The 19583-nt window shown below is 47.4% G+C and overlaps 1 protein-coding gene across 1 annotated transcript in view; it reads left to right on the forward strand.

The window, feature by feature from the left end:
- Positions 1-19583, forward strand: part of LOC121276200 (E3 ubiquitin-protein ligase HECW1-like) — a 527663-nt gene that overhangs the window by 297253 nt on the left and 210827 nt on the right. Inside the window, exon 10 of the mRNA XM_041184341.1 lies at positions 41-191. Coding sequence (XP_041040275.1) covers positions 41-191 — 151 coding nt within the window. The remainder of the gene's footprint in view (positions 1-40; positions 192-19583) is intronic.

Consider the following 19583-nt stretch of genomic DNA (forward strand, 5'->3'; position numbering starts at 1 on the left):
CCATTGTTGGAAGCTAATAATATACATTGTTGAATTCCAGACTGGGAAGCACGGATTGATAGTCATGGGAGAGTTTTTTACGTGGATCATGTAAACCGTACAACAACATGGCAGCGACCTACAGCAGCTGCTACACTTGATGGTCTGCGCCGGTCCAGCTCCATCCAGCAAATGGAACAACTTAACCGGAGGTATGTAAGACATTCAATTGGGGCATTGGCAAAAGGTGTCTACCCAACTAAATTGGCATTAGATCTATGGAATATTTTAAGAGAGAGAAATGAGACAGGGAAGTCTTTCATTCTTGTCATATGACTGATTTTGAGTATTTATTGTTCTTTTAGTCAAGAAACCGTGTCTACCTATTTATGGCAATTGCTTCCTTCACTGAGTGGAGGGAGCTGTTGTAATCACTAATGTTTTTTGAGGCTTTCAATGTATGCAGCATTTTGTTTACAGGTCATTCATATGCACCAGAGTGATGAATTCTACAATGATGGATTCTACACCCAAAGGTTACCACTTAATGTTTTACAAAAGGTTTAGGCACTTCTCACAGAAAGAGCAAAAACACTATCAGATAAATTATGATTATAGAATCGATGGTTTCTAATTAGCAATATAATTTGTTTTGTAGATATTGTAGTCAACTGCCTCCCAATAGCATCTGCTCACTTTCACTGGGGAGCAAGAGAAGGATAGGGAACAGAATTGAATTCCAGATCTGTCAGCATCTGGTAGCCGAGCAGGATGTAAATACTCAGAGACAAGGGGTGGAATCATCCCAGATTTGCACTAAGTGCAGTAGCATTTGGGTAAAACAGTGTTTTCCCCTTTGGCCGCACTGGCAGCTTCTCATGCCGTATCACCCCAAACCCGCCACATTAATTATGCATTCCCAGGAAACACGCGGTTTCCATGGCAGGCGAGCTCTTATTTGCCTGCCATGCCAACACCTCACCACTTCATCACACCAGGTGCCATATTTAAAGTTCAGCCAGGTGCATATATCTCAGTGCATCCAGTCCATGACTGCTGCAAAGATGACAGGATGACCCCAAAAGGCAAAAAGACTGTAGGCCCCAGGTTCAATGATGTGTCCCTCCAGTGTCATTTAGGCACAGTGGAGGCCCACTGTGATGTCCTCTACACCCATTCTGGCCACAGAAACTTCACTAGTGTAGCTTGGGAAGCAGTGATCAGCGCCAATGCCCTTCAAAAGAGGACAACTACCCAAAGGTTACTACTTAATGTTATACAAAAGGTTTAGGCACTTCTCACAGGAAGAGCAAAAACACTATCAGATAAATTATGATTATAGAATCAATGGTTTCCATTTAGCAATATAATTTGTTTTGTAATTTGAAAAAGGATGAACGGTCTCATCCATTCCACTAAGGTAATTCACTCTTCTCATCACCCTCAGCCCACACACTCACATCACATATCCACAGGGATCTCACTCCTCAAGGGAGAATATCACTAACACTTCTCCCTCCGAGTCCCCTTTGCTTGTGACCCCCTCAACCTCATCCTCTATCACCATAGAGGAAGCAGCTGCTCAATGAGTGATTCTAGAGGGAGAAGTATGTGTCTGCCTCTGAGTCCTCACCAAACACCCTTGTCGTCCCTTCTACCACTACTGTTGAATCCTCAACCTCCCACCCTACCACCTCACTGTGCCCTCAGTCATTCTCACTATTCCCTCATATCACGTCCACCCCCAGCTCACTCCCCAGGAGGCAGTCATGAACCCAATAGACCCCTCCCTTGCACGTTCACCTGGACATCCCTCCCCTCTGGATCCCTTCCCCCCGGAACCTCTTCCCACCCTGGAAGCCTTTCGCCCTCCGGAAGCCCTCCCCCAACACCCCAGTCCTCCCACCTCCCCGGACTCCCTCCCCACTCTGGACTTCTTCCTCCCCCTCCAAACTCCTTCCCTTTCACTTTCCGCCTGCCTTACACCTACCTCCCAGTTGCCATCTTCTACCCTGTTACCCCCTCCTCCCCCTATACACCCTCCCCTCAACTTCACCCGACGCCTTTATTCTCCCCTCCCAAACTCACCCCCTCAACACCTCTTCCTCTCCCATTTGATTCTAGACCTTCCCCTTCCACTCCCTTGACCACTATCCATTGTGAGCAGACACTCAACGGTGACTTTCCACCTCCTGTGGGTTTCTTCACCATGGAACCATGTCCATGAGAATACACCCAGCATGCCATTGACGGTTCTCCTGGATCCTGTTGCTGTCAGGCTCCAGCATTTTCTGCTCCCCTGATGTCTGTGATGTGTGCAAAGCCCTGGTGGTAAGTCTCGACTTTTGCACATCACACTTTTCAAGACAATCCAGTGGGTGGGGGGACAATTCTGGCGGACCGGACGTATAATGACATGTATTACAATGAGGTTCCTGACATCCGACGGCGGATAGCACAGCCCACCGTTGGCAGACGGAGCAGACGATCGCAAACTGGTTTCACGATGTCGTGAAACGGATTTTTGACGTTCTCGCCATATTGACCGCTCACGCCAGCAAACACGCCTGACGCCAGCAGGCACGGGATGACAAGCTGTATTAAGGCTGCATGTGAACAGGAGGCAGGCCACAATTGACCTCTATTATGAGTACGAATTGAATAGCAGTTCTCTGTTCAGGATTATCAGCTTCAACATCTCAATGAAAACATTATTTCACAATTGGCTTAATCAGAATCTCTGGGTCCATGGCAACATGATATTCACACAGGGGTAAAATTTCCACTGGAATTCTCCTGATCTCTTGTCTTGGCTTTGGCTGTCCCTCTGGGATTTTGACTGGAAATGTGTGGTCAGTGGTAAAATTGCAAAAATTTTAGTCCATGTTCTCTTCCAGTAAATACAATTAGAATTTAAATCATCTAAAAAAATCAGCACAGTGATGTGATCAGAGGAGCAGGAACACAAAAAGATGTCTATATTCAATGTTATACCTGGTTGAAGCGCATCAACACAGCTCTCTCCAAATCATCTCCTAATTTTTCAAATACAGCAATGATGGAATTGTGCAACTGGGTTCACAATTTCTTCAAGCTTGTAAGAGAACATTGCTCAGTGATTGGTTCCTCACTGTTTTGGAGCTCCCCTGCAGTTGGTGACAAAGATGCCACTAACTCCGTGGCACTTAGGGCAGAATTTTCCATGCCCGCTGACGTTGGACATTATGGCAGGCATGAGTGAATTGGTCAGTCACATCTGCCACCTGTTGCCGGATTTGGCGCCTCGTGGACATGGAGGGCATCCACTGCCAGTGACCGTAAAAGTGACAGCGGCATTCAATTCTTACGCCGGTGACTCCTTTCAGGGTTTCACAAGTGACCTCTGTGGGATATCGCAGCTGCCACAACTGCATCCATGAGGCCACGGACACCACCTTTGCGAGGGCACACAACTTTGTGCATTTCTCCCAGGATCAGGAAATCCAGGGTGCAAGAGCGTTGGGATTTTCCCAGATCTCAGGTTTTCCATAAGTACAGGGTGCCATTGACTGCACTCATATGGCACTTAGATCTCCATGGCAACAAGCAGTCAACTACATCAACCACAAGGGCTTCCACTCACTGAATGTTCAGCTGGTGTGCGACAACCACAAGCGCATCCTGCAGGTCTGCGCTCGGTTCCCAGAGAGTATCCACAACTCCTACATTCTAAGTTGGTCTCAGATCCCTGACTTCTTCCCGGGTCCATACATGCTGCAGGGTTGGCTCCTCGGAGACAAGGACTACTCACAGAGGACGTAGCTGATGCCGCAGACTGCAGCAGAGCGAAGCTACAATGAGGCTCATGTTGCAACTCGCACCTTGGTGTGATGAAAATGGAATGTTGAAAATGAGGTTCTGGTGCCTGGACTGGTCTGGTGGAGCCCTGCAATATTGTTCACAAAGGGTGTCACGCATCGTCGTCACGTGGTGCACCCTTTACAACCTGGCACTGCAACAGGGGGAGGAGCTGGCGGAGGAGGAGATGGAGGAGCTGCATGTCTCCTCCAATGAGGAGGACGTCGAAAGGAATGAGGATGAGGAGATCATTGAAGGCGAGGATGACGGCGATGAGGCCATTGCACTGGCCAGATGAGGCAGGCATACTCAGGGGGTCCTTATAGCTGCTAGCTTCGTGGAGGATGATGACGACATGCAGTGAGGAGACTCCATAGATCCCCACATTGCATCTGTGAATGTTTGACTCCTATCTGGCTGATGGTAACACACATACCCTCTGTTATGAAGACACAGCGGATGCCCATACTCCTTACATTCCAGAAGGATGATGATGACATGCAGCAGGGACACACCATAGATCCTCACACAGCTTATGTGAATGTCTGACTCCTGTCTGGCTGATAGCAGATCACTTGCTCTCTGTGAACAGGGTCATGTCATGGAGAGGCAGCGGGGAAATCTTAGCTTCTCCTGATCCTATGGTATCCTTCATAAGTTGAACCTTCAGGACCACACTGTCACCGGCACAGATGCTGGTGAGATGGAGGGGGCCAATCACACCTCAAAGGTGCTGAGAGCACACAGAGTGAATGATGGACTCTGTGCCACCAGCCCAGGACATTCTGGCAGCAATGAGAAGTCCCATTGAGATAGAAGCATGACTGATGTATACAGCGACAGTGAAGGCTCACCATCAGTGCGCTGGGATGGCTGCACAAAGCACAGGTAGGAGGACCTGGACTGAGACACCTGCCTTTAACTTGTACAGGGACCAAGGTTTCACATCTGAGTGACACAAACACTGTTCTTCAGAACAAGGAGCCATAGGCAGGGAGACATTCTTGGGAGTTTATTAACAAAGTGAACATTTTGTTCAAGTGATTAACACTCATGCCCAGGCTGTGCAACTGCATCTTCTTAACTTTCCTAATCCTGCCGCTACATCTTGCTGCTCCCCTGACATCCACAGCGGAGGTGAAGACAGCCTGCTGACTGCTACACCCTGCATGGATGGCCTTGACAGGCACCCTCTGGACGGCCTGCTTTTGGGGTCCTGCTGTGTGGCAGTGGCACACTCCTCGGCCTGTGGAGCTGGATTTATTGAGGTCAAAGGAAGAGGAGATTTGGATGGGCCAGACACTCCCAGAGTTACCTGGATGGACAGTCCTGGGGTGTGCACCTGCTGATCTCCTTCCTATAGGTGCCTGAGGGTCCCTGGCTGACTCCTTGAGGAAAAGGGGTAGCTGGAGTGAGATTGGGCTGCCCTGCACCCCTCTCATATTGACATTTTTGGGGGCCAATTATGGCATCAGCAATGCAGGAGTGATGTCCTGGACTAAGGTCTTTGTGGCAGCCACCATCCTACCAGTGTTGATGCGTTGGCATGCTGGTGCTATCACCTCAGACTGATGGCGGATAGACTCCTCCATTGTGCCTTGCAATCTGAGGAGTGCCGCGGATATTCCTTCCTGTTCCCGAGCTTGCCTTTGCAGCTTCAGCAACTGAGGTATGACTGAGCCCAGAGTTTCATCATCTGACTCGGACTCAACAGGTTCCTGGCCTCCAGCAGCCCTCCGAATGGCGGACACCTGGGAAGTCCCTCCCGCTGCCTGCTGCAGATCAGACAGTGCGATGTGCCCGCCAGATTGTGACCATGAATCTACTCTAAAGCTTGATCCCACCGAGGTGTGTCTGTCTGTGCCGGTGGAGGATGTGGGTGAGCACTGTGATAGGTCTTCAATGAGGGTGTCAGCAGATTCCTCTTCTGAGGTGTCTTCAGGGCTTGAGTCGAGGACATGGGTCGTGGACTCCCTTGGCTGTTTAACAGATGTGCCTGTGAATGCAAGGAGAGATAATTAGCGCATGGCAGAGAACTGCGGAACAGGGGAACTGACTCACAGCATGGTTGTCGGATGGATGTTACATTGCTGGATCCTCACTTGGTTGAGCACCACCAACCTGACCGTCAGCAAAGGAATGGTCCAATTCTTCACCGGCCAGCTGGGTGACTCTATTTTCAAAGTTTATGAGTACCTTGATCTTAGGCATTCCACCACCAGTCTGTGACCTCTTCCTCTTGTTGTGTGCCAGCTTGTCTTGCATGAATACAGATGGAGAGAGTGTAAGCAGGACAGATGATAAGTTTGCCTGGTATGTGTGGGTGGTGAGTGGTGCCATGGACTGGATGAGGAGACGGTCCACAGGGCAGATGAAAATGTGTGTGAGAGAGTGAAGTGATGTCTCTTGAACTGGCAGTGAGTGAGGTTCCTGCAGATGTGTGATGCGTTTGTGAGTGTGTAAGTTGAGAGTAATAAGAAGGGTGACTTACCCTGGTAGAATGGAAGAGATCATTCATCCTCTTTCAGCACTGGATGGCTGTCCTCTTTTGTAGGTCTTTGGCACTGACCACTGCTGCCACTGCCTCCCAAGCTGGATTGGTGACGTTTTTGCCCCTTCTGTAGCCAGAGCGTGGGTAGAGGACATCATGGCATGCTTCCATAGTGTCCAAAGGCATCCCAGGGATGGGTCACTGAATCAGGGGGTGTAGGTACACCTACAATGCTGTTAGGAAAGGAGTTCCAGGATTTTGATCCAAGGACAGTGAAGGAACGACAATGTAGTTCCAAGCCAGGTTAGTGTGTGGCTTGGAAGGGAACTTGCTGGTGATGGTTGTCAATGGTAACCACCAGGATGTTGATGTTGATCATTCGTCCTCTTTTGGCACTGGGTGGCTGTCCTCTTTTGCAGGGCATTGGCAATGACTACCGCTGCCAACGCCTCCCAAGCTGGATTAATGATGTTGCTGCCCCTCCTGTGGCCAGAGCATGGGTAGAGGAATCACGACGGTGCTTAATTACGTGGGAGCCAAAACCTTGGGAGAGATTTTTTATGGTCCCGCCCCCACTGAGACAGGCCCATAAATGTGGACAGCCATTCCAAACTCCATTGACTTTGGCGGGACCTGTAAAATCCCGCCAGTGTAAAATTCCGCCCTTGATTTCCCGACCATCACGCTGCCCAGTAGTGGGAACCTATTTACCATGTATTTGCATACCATTAATATTCACGGCAACTGAAATGGTGAAACAGCGTGCTCCTCAGCTCCTGACTGTCTCCCTTGCTGGGAATCAGCTGAGAGCTGCGGGAGACAGTTGGGAGCTAAGCAGCGCACCATTTCAACATTTCAGCTGCGGTGAGACAGGGGTGGGTATGAAATAAAAGCAACCGGGATGTCACAGGAAGGTAGTAAGTTGACTGGCCAGTAAGTGCTCAGTTTAAGGGACAGTGTGTGAAAAACCAGCTTAGGACACGGCAGTTAAAGTAGATCTATAAATAAAAAGAACTAAAACTTTAAAATAAAAAAAACAAAACTTTAAAATTAAAATAAAACAATAAAATAAAATCATTAAAACAAACATCTAAAACATGTATCTGTGTAGTTAAGAAGCGTGTGACTTTTAGTTGCCTGTGGTACTGGCATTCAATAAGCACAGTAAATTGTAGCATACCTGGGAAGAAAGTAATTAAAGTGCAGAATTTCCAGCTCAGTCTCTGGGCACACGCCTGACACGATTGAATGTAAAAAGGCGTGCAGTATTTCAGTCGGCGGACACACGCAAGAGTTGGCAGCGTGCCTGCCAAAAATTAAGAGGGCCATTCATTAATCTGGACTTTTCACTGCCCGTTGGTTGGCGGGCAGGTGAATAGGCCAGGGGGCTTTTGCATTTCTTGCAAAGCCTCATCCACAGGCAGGATGAGGTTTCCAACAATGAATAAAAAAACAGTAAGAGGTTTTTAAACTCATTTTTAACATGTCCCTGTTCATGTGACAGTCACATGTTGGGACATGTTTCCTTTATTTTTAATTTTTCAATCCTTCAGCTCCCTGAGACAGCTCTATGCCTTCAGGGATTCAGGGAGCTTTCATTGCATGCACACCCTCCCCCCCCCCACTCCCTCACCGCACCCCCCCACCCCCCAGCACATGCGCAAACTTCAGCGCTCGCGCTCCTCCCACCCTACCTCAGCAGCACTGAGGTTATCAATGCGTGTTTCATGCTGCCTGACCATTAATTGGCCAGCCAGCATGAAATCCGCGGTCAGGGCTTGATCACCCAATGAGGGGAAAACCCTCCCCGAAGTAAATTAACTAAATAACAAAAGTTGGAATGGCAGGGTAGGCATTATCTTGCAGTTGTGGGATGTGGGGGCTTTTGGATGCCAAGGTGATTCATGACAAACACGTCTGCAGAAAGTGTAAGCAGCTAGAGGAATCCTGGATCAGGATTATTGATCTGGAAGCCGAACTGCAGACACTGCGCAACATAAGGAAGGGGAAGAGATACCTGGACACTTTGTTCCAGAAGGCGATCACACCTCTTAGAATGAGGTCATCTGTTTTGCTCTGCAATAAGGGACAGGAGGATGTGACCATGAGTGAGGCAGGTTATGGGACCGAGCAAACAGCAGTGGAGGAGGCTTAGACTTTGCAATTGTCAAACAGATTTGAGGTGCTCGCAACACGTGTGGATGAAAGCGAGGTCTGCAAGGTGGATAAGCTGACTGGCCATGGCACCATGATACAGGAAGCCATTCAAGCAGGGGAGCAAAAAAGACTTTACGTTCTTTAGGCCAGGTACCAGTCCTATGCACCTGTGCAGAAGAGAGGAAGTCAAACGGCGTGAAAAGCAGGTCAGATGACCTGCGCCAGAGTGCCATGGCTGAGGAAGGAATCTGAAGAAGCAGGACAAGGGACAAGGGCAGGGGACAAGGAGAGGTCCCAGAAGAAAGTCCCAGGCAGGTACAAACAGGGGGATCAGAGAGCGGTCTCAGAAAAAGAAATCCCAAGTAAGGGACAGAGACAGGGATCAGAAATAGGTCCTGATAAGTAAATTTGTTGGAGGAGCAGAGAGATAGACTCTGAATTAAAGACAGAGCTGCAGGGAGTGGATTTGAAGCAAAGTGCGCTCAAGAGAAGCCCTGAAGTTCCGAGAAGGCAGCCAAAGGTTGGTGACTCCTTACTGTGGGCCCTTTGGAGCAGTGGTGTTCTGCTTGGCACAACGAAAGATCTGAAAGTTTGCTTGGAAGATAAAGCTTGAATGTACTCAGAGATCCTGGGGACAGGAGTTTCAGAAGGCGAGATTGCAGCCCTGGAGATGGATCCTTGAAGAAGCTGTTCGAGTGGGAGCAACGTTTGGAGAGAATTCCAAGGTGAGATCTTCAAATGTGGAGATTAGAAACACTCATGAGCAAGACAAAATTTCCATGACACTGGTTGGCTCACAATGTGACAAATGTCTGGGCGGGCTGTTGATAAACCCATGGAATCTGCTTTGGTTACATCTGTCATTTACTTTGGAGTGTAGGGTGTCTGACCACGTTTTGCCTGTTATTTCACATGTACCTCATCCTTACCCTGACTGTTAGAGTATAAGATAGACATTGTAAATTGTTTTATCTATCTGAATTTATATGTGTCTATAAAGATATTGCTGGGGTAAAGGAATAGTGTAATTTGAATTATTTTTGTGTGTTTATATTGAGATTTTCCAACCTTTTTGTCTGGTGTAATATAGTTCATTTTTCTTGTTTAATAAACATTTTTATGTTATAAGGTCATCAGCAGACTCCTGTGAATTTGTTCAGTAACTTTCCTCCACGGTTTCTTAAAAAAAAAGGTTAGGATCTATCAAGCCAGGTTCTGACTTGTCCAGTATTAACATCAGCTGGGATCATAACAGCCCCCAAGTTTCTGACTTCATAGGTTTAATCGGTCTGGAGGTTTCATGAATCTCCGTGATTGTGTTCCTGTCAGCCTTGGAAAATTGATAATTTGATTCTCAACATCTAGTTTTCCCAAATGTTTAATGGGTGGTTCTCCTATCTGAATCTAGACTTGATCCTCTTCTTTTCTCTCCTTGCTGTTATACCGCTCCCGATCCATTGTTTCTCTCTCATGATTGGATTTTGTGGGTTTCTCCCTCTCTTTGCATTTCATATGTTTTCCACCCTTGTCTGTTGAGTCGCCCCTGGTTCTTTTTGATCATTTTGTCTGTCTTTCTTTATCTCTGGAATGATGATTCCCTGTAGCCTGTTGTTCGTGAACTCTTGGACTGCTGCCTCTGGAAACAATTTTTTAAACAGGATAGGAAGCTATGGAAGGCAGTTGATCAATGTCTTGCCTTCCGTTAAATTCCAGTAACCCTGCATTGGTAAGGTCATTATTCTCCTGCGTGGAAAAGGTGGGCATTGTCAAGTTTGTTTCTGTCACTAATTCTGGATTTGTTTGACTGCTTGCATCCTTGGCTACCACTTTTGGTGGATAGATAGGTGTGGATGCACTTACAAAGGGGTCACCACTGTTGGATGAATGTGGTATTGTAACAATGTATTCTATCCAGGCAGAGATAGAATACGTATTCCATCTACTCAGCCGATGCACAAAGTGATGAAGGGTCATGATCACACTCAGATATTTGTTGGTTGAATTGGTTCATTACCTCTTTGGTGAGAGGACATTTACTCTGTCTTCTGGACATCTTCCTGGAAAAAGGCTGGAATATAAACCTCTGTGAAGAGTGTCAAAAAATCAGCGCTGAAGTCCCAACCCAGATCTTCAGTGCAGTTGGACAGTTTGAGGGATTGAGGTTTGGTATCGTCGATGACTGACTGATGATTGACGTTCTCCACTGTCTTGATGAGGTTGACGTCGACGCAGGCATTTCAGCTCAGAGGAAAATATTCCCGATTGCGAATAGCATATAGGTGCGTAACCTCTGAGCTCTGAGGCATCGTAACTGGGGGGATACCCCAAAGATGTACTGGGAAAACCCCCCCACCGGAGGTCCCCACATAAGGATTACATGGCAGTTGCCCAGTAAGTTCAAACTTCCGATGGGCAATTGCCCTGTAATGGGAACCATCTGAAAGTATAATATAGTACAATATAAATCCCAGACTTCAAATGGTCCAGCTGTCTTACAGTAATAGTTACTCAGAAAAAGTTAGAATAATCAAAACCACTTCTAACATTGGGTAACTATGGTATTGACCACCATCCGATCGCCACCCCACCCCCCCCGACTGCCAACACCCCACTGGACTCCCCTCAACCCCCTGAGTCTCCTGGGACTCCCAAATACCCTCCAAACCCTCACAAGATCCCCCCCCCCACACTCTCCTGACAACCCCCCCAACACAGGACACCCTGACTATCCCCCCCAACCCCCACAGGAAACCCCACATCCCCAACCCCTTACAAGACTCCTGATTAGCTCCCTAACCACACTGGGACTTCACCCACACCCCAAATCCCCACAGGACCTCCCCCACAGTCCTAATCTCCCACAAGATCCCTTAACCCCCCCCACAAGGGACTCCCTGACTGCCCTCCCATCCCCTCCTCTCCAACCGCATCCTCGACTAGTTTACACCCCCCACTGACGACCTCCCGTTGACCACCCGATCCCACCCAATGACCAGCCCCTTGACAAGCTGACCCTCCCATTGACCATCCAACCCCCACTGACCACCTGATGGCCCCACCCCCATACTGACTAGCCAACCCCCACACCCCCCCACCGCCCAGAGCACCCTTCACCCGATGTTTTAGAATATAACTTTTAGTTTTAGGAATTAAAGTTTTAACTGTAAATAAATGGTGGATCTGATTGAGAAACTGACAACAACCCTTAAGTAAATGCAATTCAAACAAGCTTGGAGTTAATCATAGTTAAAAGCTAATGTATGTTTGTCATCAAGTTCAGCATCAGAAGTGTAAACACTGAACAATAGATGACCCATTTCTGGACCTCTCCGTAGAGTCAGGGCACCTGTTGATACCTACATAGAAGAAGCTAAAAGCAAGCAATTTTGGGAAAGAGGGTTGCAGAATTCCATTAGAGAAAGAAATTATTCATATGGGTTGCAGAATCAAAGAGTTGTGTTAAAGGTAAAATAATTTGTTTGCATTTCTATTTGAACCATCCCAAAACATGTTATCATAGAGATAGTGATTCAGGGGTTCTGTTGTTTAATTTCTCTGTGTGCATTTATTGACAGAAGTAGTTTGGGAACAGACAGAGGCAGTTGCAATTTTGATGTGATGTAGACTCCATCTCACCAGATTGAGAGAGTCACAAGAAACGTTAGTCAGTTAGGCCTGCGTTCCATATAGAGAAAATACTAGTGTTATTGCTCACTGCATGGAATACGGCTAGGGCTCACTCTCAGTTTGGATTTCATGAGGGAAAAGCAGCTAGAAGGTTTGTTCTAACTTGCAGCTCATGGAAGAAAGCTCACAGAGCCTTGTGGCAGAAAACAGTTAGCAGAGTTACCATGAAGCTGTAAGAAGACAGTTGGGTATCTGCAGGCAACCTGAAATAGGAGCTGAGGCATCCACAATTGTGAGGTCTGTAAAGAGAAGGTGGAGGGGTGCTTAGCCAAAAATGCTAACAAAAAGACCCCATAGAATCTTACCCCAGAGGATAACTGGTACACTGAGAAGAATTAAAATGAATTCAAGGGAGCTGTGGCATACTTTCAGGTTGGTCCCTGGAAAAGTGAATGAACCTAGATAAGGAAACACTTGAGGGAAAATAAATAATAGAACTGAGCTTATAGCATTAATCTTTATCAGCTATTCTGTTAAGTTAATGGTGCTGAATGTGTTTAATTTCTTTTTGATATGCAGTAAAGATTGTATTTAGGTTAAAAATGTTAAATGGTGTAGTTCTGTCAGTTAATTGCTGGGTGTTAGATTTCTTCTTTTCATGTTAACGGTCCCTAACAGGATTGTAATAATGTACAAACATTTGCAAGTGGCGGGGCAGCTTAACAAAGCAGTTAATAAGTCATATGTGGTCTTTGGTTTTATAAATCAAAGTAAAGGGTGGAATATTATTGAAATAGATGTGCTGCTAGCAGGGGGCTGACAGCAGGTAATGAACCCATTTGTCAGAGAAGCTGTGGCTCTTTAACTCAGCCATGGCATTAGCAACCTGCCTCTGACCAATGACAAAGGAATAATTTGTGTTTAAAGGGATCCTGGCCGGGGTCAGAGTGGCTGAATTCTACACTGCTTCTTGAAGCTTTAATGAATACAGGCATAAAATCTAGCCAGCCAGCAGCATTTATCCACAATACCACAAGATCACAAGAGATAGGAACAGGGTAGACCATACAGCCTGTCAAGCCCGTTCTGCCATTCAATATGGTCATGGCTGATTTGGGTTTCAACTCCACTTTCCTACTCACTCCCCATGAAGAGGAAATGTGGGAAGAGTGAGTCATTCCTTACAGGGAACCAAGGTTTCAGGCTCACTGACTATTCTAGTTCTGTCTGATGGTTATTTGATTAGAAATGAGGAAAGATCATTACAGCAACTCATATAAGCCCTCAAACAGCATCAAATAACCATAATATCTCCCTCTGAGGGCTAACACTTTCTAAATGAGGTAGCATAGTCTCTATGGTGGCAATTCCAAGTTAAAGCAAAGCATGTAAGGATTTAGTTAAAGGTGTGAAAATGTTGCAGTACAGTTGTGCCTTATGTGAAAGACCACATGTTCCCCTCATTCTGAGAGCACCAACTCCTGTGTAACAACTTTCCGTGGAGAATGAAGTCTTCTTCTTATCGTGTCCACGGACAGTCTATACATGGCCCAGCCAGAACTGGACACATTTTTGCGCCTTGTTGTTGAATTCGGCAAGATCTGCAACAGTGCAGGGTTCCTCTAGCAATAGACATTGCAGGAGATGTTGCAGAGTCTGTGGCTCAGTTCCACATTCACAAGTTGTCGGGCAGGTTGTATATCCCCATTTGCTTAGTGACACCTTTGAACGTCCTAAATCTGTTAAGGCACTTCCAGGTTGCCCAGTTGCAATTAGCTCCTGGGGGAAAGCTTTCATCCAGTAGAATTTCCATCTCTGGGGGTTGTTTGAGACTGGCGAGTCAGTCTCTCCACAAGGCGATGTGGGCTTTAGATGGGGTTGATTGTAATAGAACAACACTGTTCATGAAGCTCTTCCTTGATTTTAGGCAGCTGGGTGTAGATGTATGACCATGTAGAGGGTGCCTCTCATCTGATGTTTGACAGCTCTTTCTTGCTGGCTACTTATACTTACTGGTTCTTCTTATATCAGGGGGAGTGATACCCACCAGGATATATAGGCTGTTGGTTTTAAACAACCTGTGATAAGTCGGCAACTTGCATTCAGAACGGCATCCATCTTCTTAGCATGAGTAGATCTTTCCCATGCAGGGCAGGCGTATTCAGCAGTGGAATAGCAAAGAGCAAGTGCACTGGTTCGCAATGTTTTTGGGCTTGCTCCCCAGTTTGTGTTAGTGAGCTTATTCTGGATGTTGTTTCGTGTGCTCACTTTTGCCTTTGTCTTTTTGATGTTGTTCTTGAAGGTGAGGCATCTGTCAAGGGTAACTCCTAAGTAGATAGGGTGCTCGCAATGCATCAGTGTTACTCCACACCAGGTTACTTCAAGCTGGCGTTTGGCTTCACATTTCTGAGGTGGAATGCACAAACTTGCGTTTTTGATGGGTTTGCGCGAAGGTGGTTTTCTTCATAGTAGGATGTTAGTCCCTCCAAGGCCTTAGAAAGCGTTTTCTCCATGGTGTTAAAATCAGTGCTTTGGGCAGTGACACATAAGTCATCAGCATATATAAAATGGTGTGTGACACCGTCTATAGGTTGGTCATTTGTGTAGATGTTGTACAGCAGCGGTAGCATGTCTATATAAAGAGACTAGAATTACTTTGGCACTTACATGAATGCCTGACGATTTCCACCCATGATTACTCCCAGTTCCGCTGAACCAGAGAGACTACAACGACCTGCTCTACCACCTTGTTGCACTACTGAACTTGCAAGATCTGTACCCACTATCCCCTGCCTACCCTCCCACAATTGGCTCGATGTTCTGCAGCAGATCATCTAGAGCTTCGTCAGCCGAATTATTAATTTTGATCCAGGTTATTGCTCATAGCCATGTGTTGCTTTCAGAGCAAGGATATTCACTTTGGTCATAAGGGAAAAAAGCAGAATATTTTTTAAAAGGCATGAAACTTGTAAATGATGATGTTTGGAGAGACTTGGTTGTGCTAATACAAGGACTACAAAGTTAGCATGCAGGTACAGCAAGAAATTAGGGAGGCAAATGGCATGCTAGCCTTTTCTGCAAAGGGGATGAAGTACAGGAATAAAGAAATCTTGCTACAATTGTATAGGGCTTTGGTGAGACCACGTCTGGAATACTGTGTGCAGTGTTGGTCTCTATCTTTAAGGAAGGATGTATGTGGATTGGAGGAGGTACAGTGAAGGTTCACTAGATTGGTTCCCAGGATGAGAAGGTTGTCCTGTGATGAAAGGCTGATTAACTGGCTCTATATTATCTGGAATTTAGAAGAATGGGGGGTGATCTCATTGAAAAATACAAGATTCTGAAGGGGCTTGACAGGATAGACACTGAGAGGTTGTTTCCACTGGCTGGGGAATCTAAAACACAGAGGCACAGTCTCAGGACAAGGGGGCAATCATTTAGCATGAGATGAGGAGAAATTTCTTCACTCAAAGGGTTGTGAATCTTTGGAATTCTCTACCCCAGAGGGTTATGGATGCTCCAGTGATGAATATATTTAAGGCTGGGGTAGACAGATTTTTGGTCCCTCAGGGAACCCAAAGGACACGGGGAGTGAGCAGGAAAGTGGAATTGAAACCCAAATCAGCCAAGATCATATTGAATGATAGAGCAGGCTTGATGGGCTGTATGGTCTACTCCTGCTCCTATCTCTTGTGATCTTGTGGTATTGTGGATAAATACTGCTGGTTGGCTAGATTTTATGCCTGGCAGCCAATCAGTTGACAGGCCTGACTTCATGTTCATATGTAAAGTCTGGGCCTTGGAGTGTGCAGCCTACTTCCCTCCCCCACCAGCACACATTCCCCCACATCACTGGCACACACAGGACAACTGTATTTGGTTACGGTTAAGGGGTCCCACAAATAACTTAAGTAGTTCTCACTCAAAAAGAAAAGATTCTTGTATGAAGGCTAACATTACAATGCTTCTATTCACCACAACTTGCACTTAGATATTGATTTTCCCCACTGCAAATAGAAACAGTCTGGGCATTACCACACGTGATTTTTCAATGGTCAGAAGATCACGCGTGGCATGCATCCAACTTTCTCCAGGCGAGTGTAACCTTTCACCAGTAGCACAAAGTCGGAAAATTACACCTTAAATCTCATTTCCTTCTATCTACCCTGACTTCAGGCTAGAACTGAAGTCAGGAGTTGCAAGGGAGATTTAACATTTACCTTAGATGCTGGCATATAAATCGACCCCTGAAGCCTCGAAAAATCCCTCCAGAAACAGGAATCAACGTATATGCTGAATATAAAAGTAAACCATCATTTGGGGGGTCGCCAGTTTGAAATGTCATCAGCATCCAATGAAAAGACTGGGCTTGTCTTCAACCCTTGCACATCTGCGCAACACAACCTGTATTGCCCACTCAATACCTCCTGCCCAATTATAAGGTACCGGTAAGTAAAATATGCATTTGTGGGCTGAGAAATTGAAGCTGATTACTAATGTGAATATAGCATGTCGTGGCTGAAAAGGGGGTCAATTTATATGCCAACTATATGTAAAAACATGATTTCTGGGGCTGGATAAATGGGGTCATCTTATACATGGGTAGACTAATATGCTGCGATTTATGGTGAAAATCACTGTTCTGGAGAGGTAGAGCAACAAAGAACAACAATGGCTAATTTGAATGCACCCATATGAAGCTGTTGTTGGGATCACCTTCTCCGGCAAAAGTGCTTTACCAAGGAAACCTGAGATGGGTATGACCTTGTTTGTAAGGTGAACCTTCTCAAATTTTAGCCTCAGATGAGGTCATACATTATGAGTTTTATACATGAGTGTTATTTAATCATCGTTAAATGTAAATAAGCAATGATAGGCATGGCTATTAATCTTTAGTTTTTTTCTTATAGAATTAGCTAAGAGGTAGACACTGATTAAGTCTAGGGCCAGAATTTTACCTTCGGCGTGTGGGGGCGGGCCCGACACGCTGGAACATAAAATGACGCGCGATGATGTTAGGCGTGCGTCCCGACATCACAGCACACCATCGTGATATTTTGGTAGGCAGGCGCGGTATGAGGATGGAGGCGTGTTCACCATTAATTAACGGGCCAGTTAAGGCTGCATTTGATTTTGCGCAGCCCATGTGATCTTCAGGGTGTCAGCATGGACGCAACAGGCAGGCGGGTAGGGCCCATTTTCAAAAACCTCATCCACGCGCAGGATAACAGGGGTGAACGTTAGTGCTTTAGATTATAACTTACTGCTGCTTGTGTGAACAGGACAACTTAACTTCGCTTCAGAGCTGATTTGACAGGAATAAGAGGCTTCAGTTCAGGACGCCAGAGGAGTCATAACACTTGGGGCCTTCCAGGTGTCTGATAGCCTTCCCTTACCCTGGGAATGGGGATTGCGCTCTCTGCTGGAGGCATCTCCTCTGAGGAGGAAGAGCAGACCAGAATGGGAAGGAGGCCAGGTGTCCCTATTCAGCCTCCTGGGGAGCAACCTGTGGGAGGAGAGGCACAGGCACAGGGGGACAGGGCCAACAGGAAGTCCAAGGTGGAAGGGGTCGCAGAAGACGCCACTATCCTGCTGCCAGGGTTTACAGGCAGCGATGCAGCTACCTCAATATGTCCGAGGTGCAATGCTGAAGGAGGCTCCATCTCTCAAGGGAGAGCGTGATCTCCATCTATCAGATGATCGGCCCTCAGATCAGCTCCAACTGTGTGGGTGGACACCCCATGCCAGTGGTGCTGAAGGTCACAGTGGCCCTCAACTTCTATCCCTCCAGCTCGTTCCAGGGGTCAGTGGGTGATCTTTGTGGAGTCTTCAGCTGTCCCCAGTTGTGTCAAACTGGTGACAGATGCTCTGTTCAGGCAGGTATTGACTTTCATTCACTACCGCACGGATGAGGCCGGCCAGGCTGAGTGAGCCAGAGGCTTTGCCGCGATTGCTGGGATCCCCCACATCCAGGGTGCAATAGACTGTACACAAGTGGCCATCAAGGCACCAGCGTTAACAGGAAGGGATTCCACTCCATGAACGTCCAGATAGTGTGCGAGCGTAGGTTGCAGATTCTGTTAGTCTGTGCAAGGTACCCAGGCAGCTCCCATGGCGCTTACATCCTGAGACACTCCCAGGTGCCGGGGGTCTTCAGTGCTCCAGCCCGGCTGGATGGATGGCTGCTGGGTGACAAGGGCTATCCCCTCAAAAGGTGGCTCATGATGCCTCTCTGCCATCCAAAACAAGAGGCCAAGCAGTGGTACAATAGGAGCCACGCCTCCACAAGGGTGGTGGTAAAGAGAGAACCATCAGTCTTCTCAAGATGTGCTTCCGATGCCTGGACCATTCAGGGGGCGCACTGCAGTACCCCCCAGTTCGTGTGTCACTGATAGTGGTTGCATGTTGCGCTCTCCACAATCTGGCGCTGGAAAGAGGGCATGCAGTGGAGGAAGAAGATATTGACGTAGCTGCTCTGGTAACAGACGGTGAGTCCAGTAGTGAGTCCAAGGACGAGCACGGTCAGGAAAACGCTGAGGGGATAGACGCGGACCCAGGAAACCTCCGGGGAACAAGGAAATGTCATTAGTTGAAGTCATTCCACTGTTACAGTGCATGCCAGGGAGCCCCTGTCTTTCCATTATCAATGGGGATCCCATGTTGGAGGCTCACATCAATATAGAGGCAACAGTATAATGGTTGCTATGACAGACATTCTGACCTCAGTGCACTGCACTCTTACCTCCCTGTGGCACCTCAACCTCACTGCTGCTGGTTGACCTAGGTGCATGGCGCCTCTCCAGCTCCAGCGCCTCCTGCTCGTATCTGGACAGAATTAGAAGGTGGAGCACTCCTCCAGCAGTCCTCAACCTCTCAGTATTATTGTGGGCTGACTTCTCCTGAAAGGAGAGAGGAGCATTGATTAGACCACCCTGTACCCGCATTACCATTGCAGCCTGGCCAACCCTACGTGAGGAATATCTCACAGGGCTCAGCCGAATCGTGACGCTGGAGCCGCACGACACTCATTCAAAGCAGGCAGGGCTCACCCACTTGCCCAGATGCTGCCTCATTGACATTTGCCACTCACACTATAAGAACTCTGAGATCCGGGTGGGGGAGAGCTGCTCCTAACTGCTGTGCTAAGTGACCCATGCCAGTACGGTACTCACCCTTCCCGATCTCAGGAGACCATTGAAGCACTTGCGGCACTGCACCCATGTACGCCTCATTACATCATGGGAGCTGACCATGGATGCCACCTCCTCCCAGGCATTTTTTGTGAGGTGGGGGGGCCTCCTCCTCCCATCCATTGGGACAAGGATATCCTGGCGTGCTGCTACCTCCTCCAGGAGGGCAGCGAGACACTCATCAGAAAACCACAGGGCCGCCTGCCCCGCTGACCTGCCCTCCCGCCTGCCGTGTTCAGCACTGACATTCTGCATGACAATGGTACTCCGAGTCAATGACAGCCTGGCTGCCTGTGCCGTTT

Source organism: Carcharodon carcharias, chromosome 3 (assembly GCF_017639515.1).
Source record: "Carcharodon carcharias isolate sCarCar2 chromosome 3, sCarCar2.pri, whole genome shotgun sequence".
Taxonomy (NCBI): Eukaryota; Metazoa; Chordata; class Chondrichthyes; order Lamniformes; family Lamnidae; genus Carcharodon; species Carcharodon carcharias.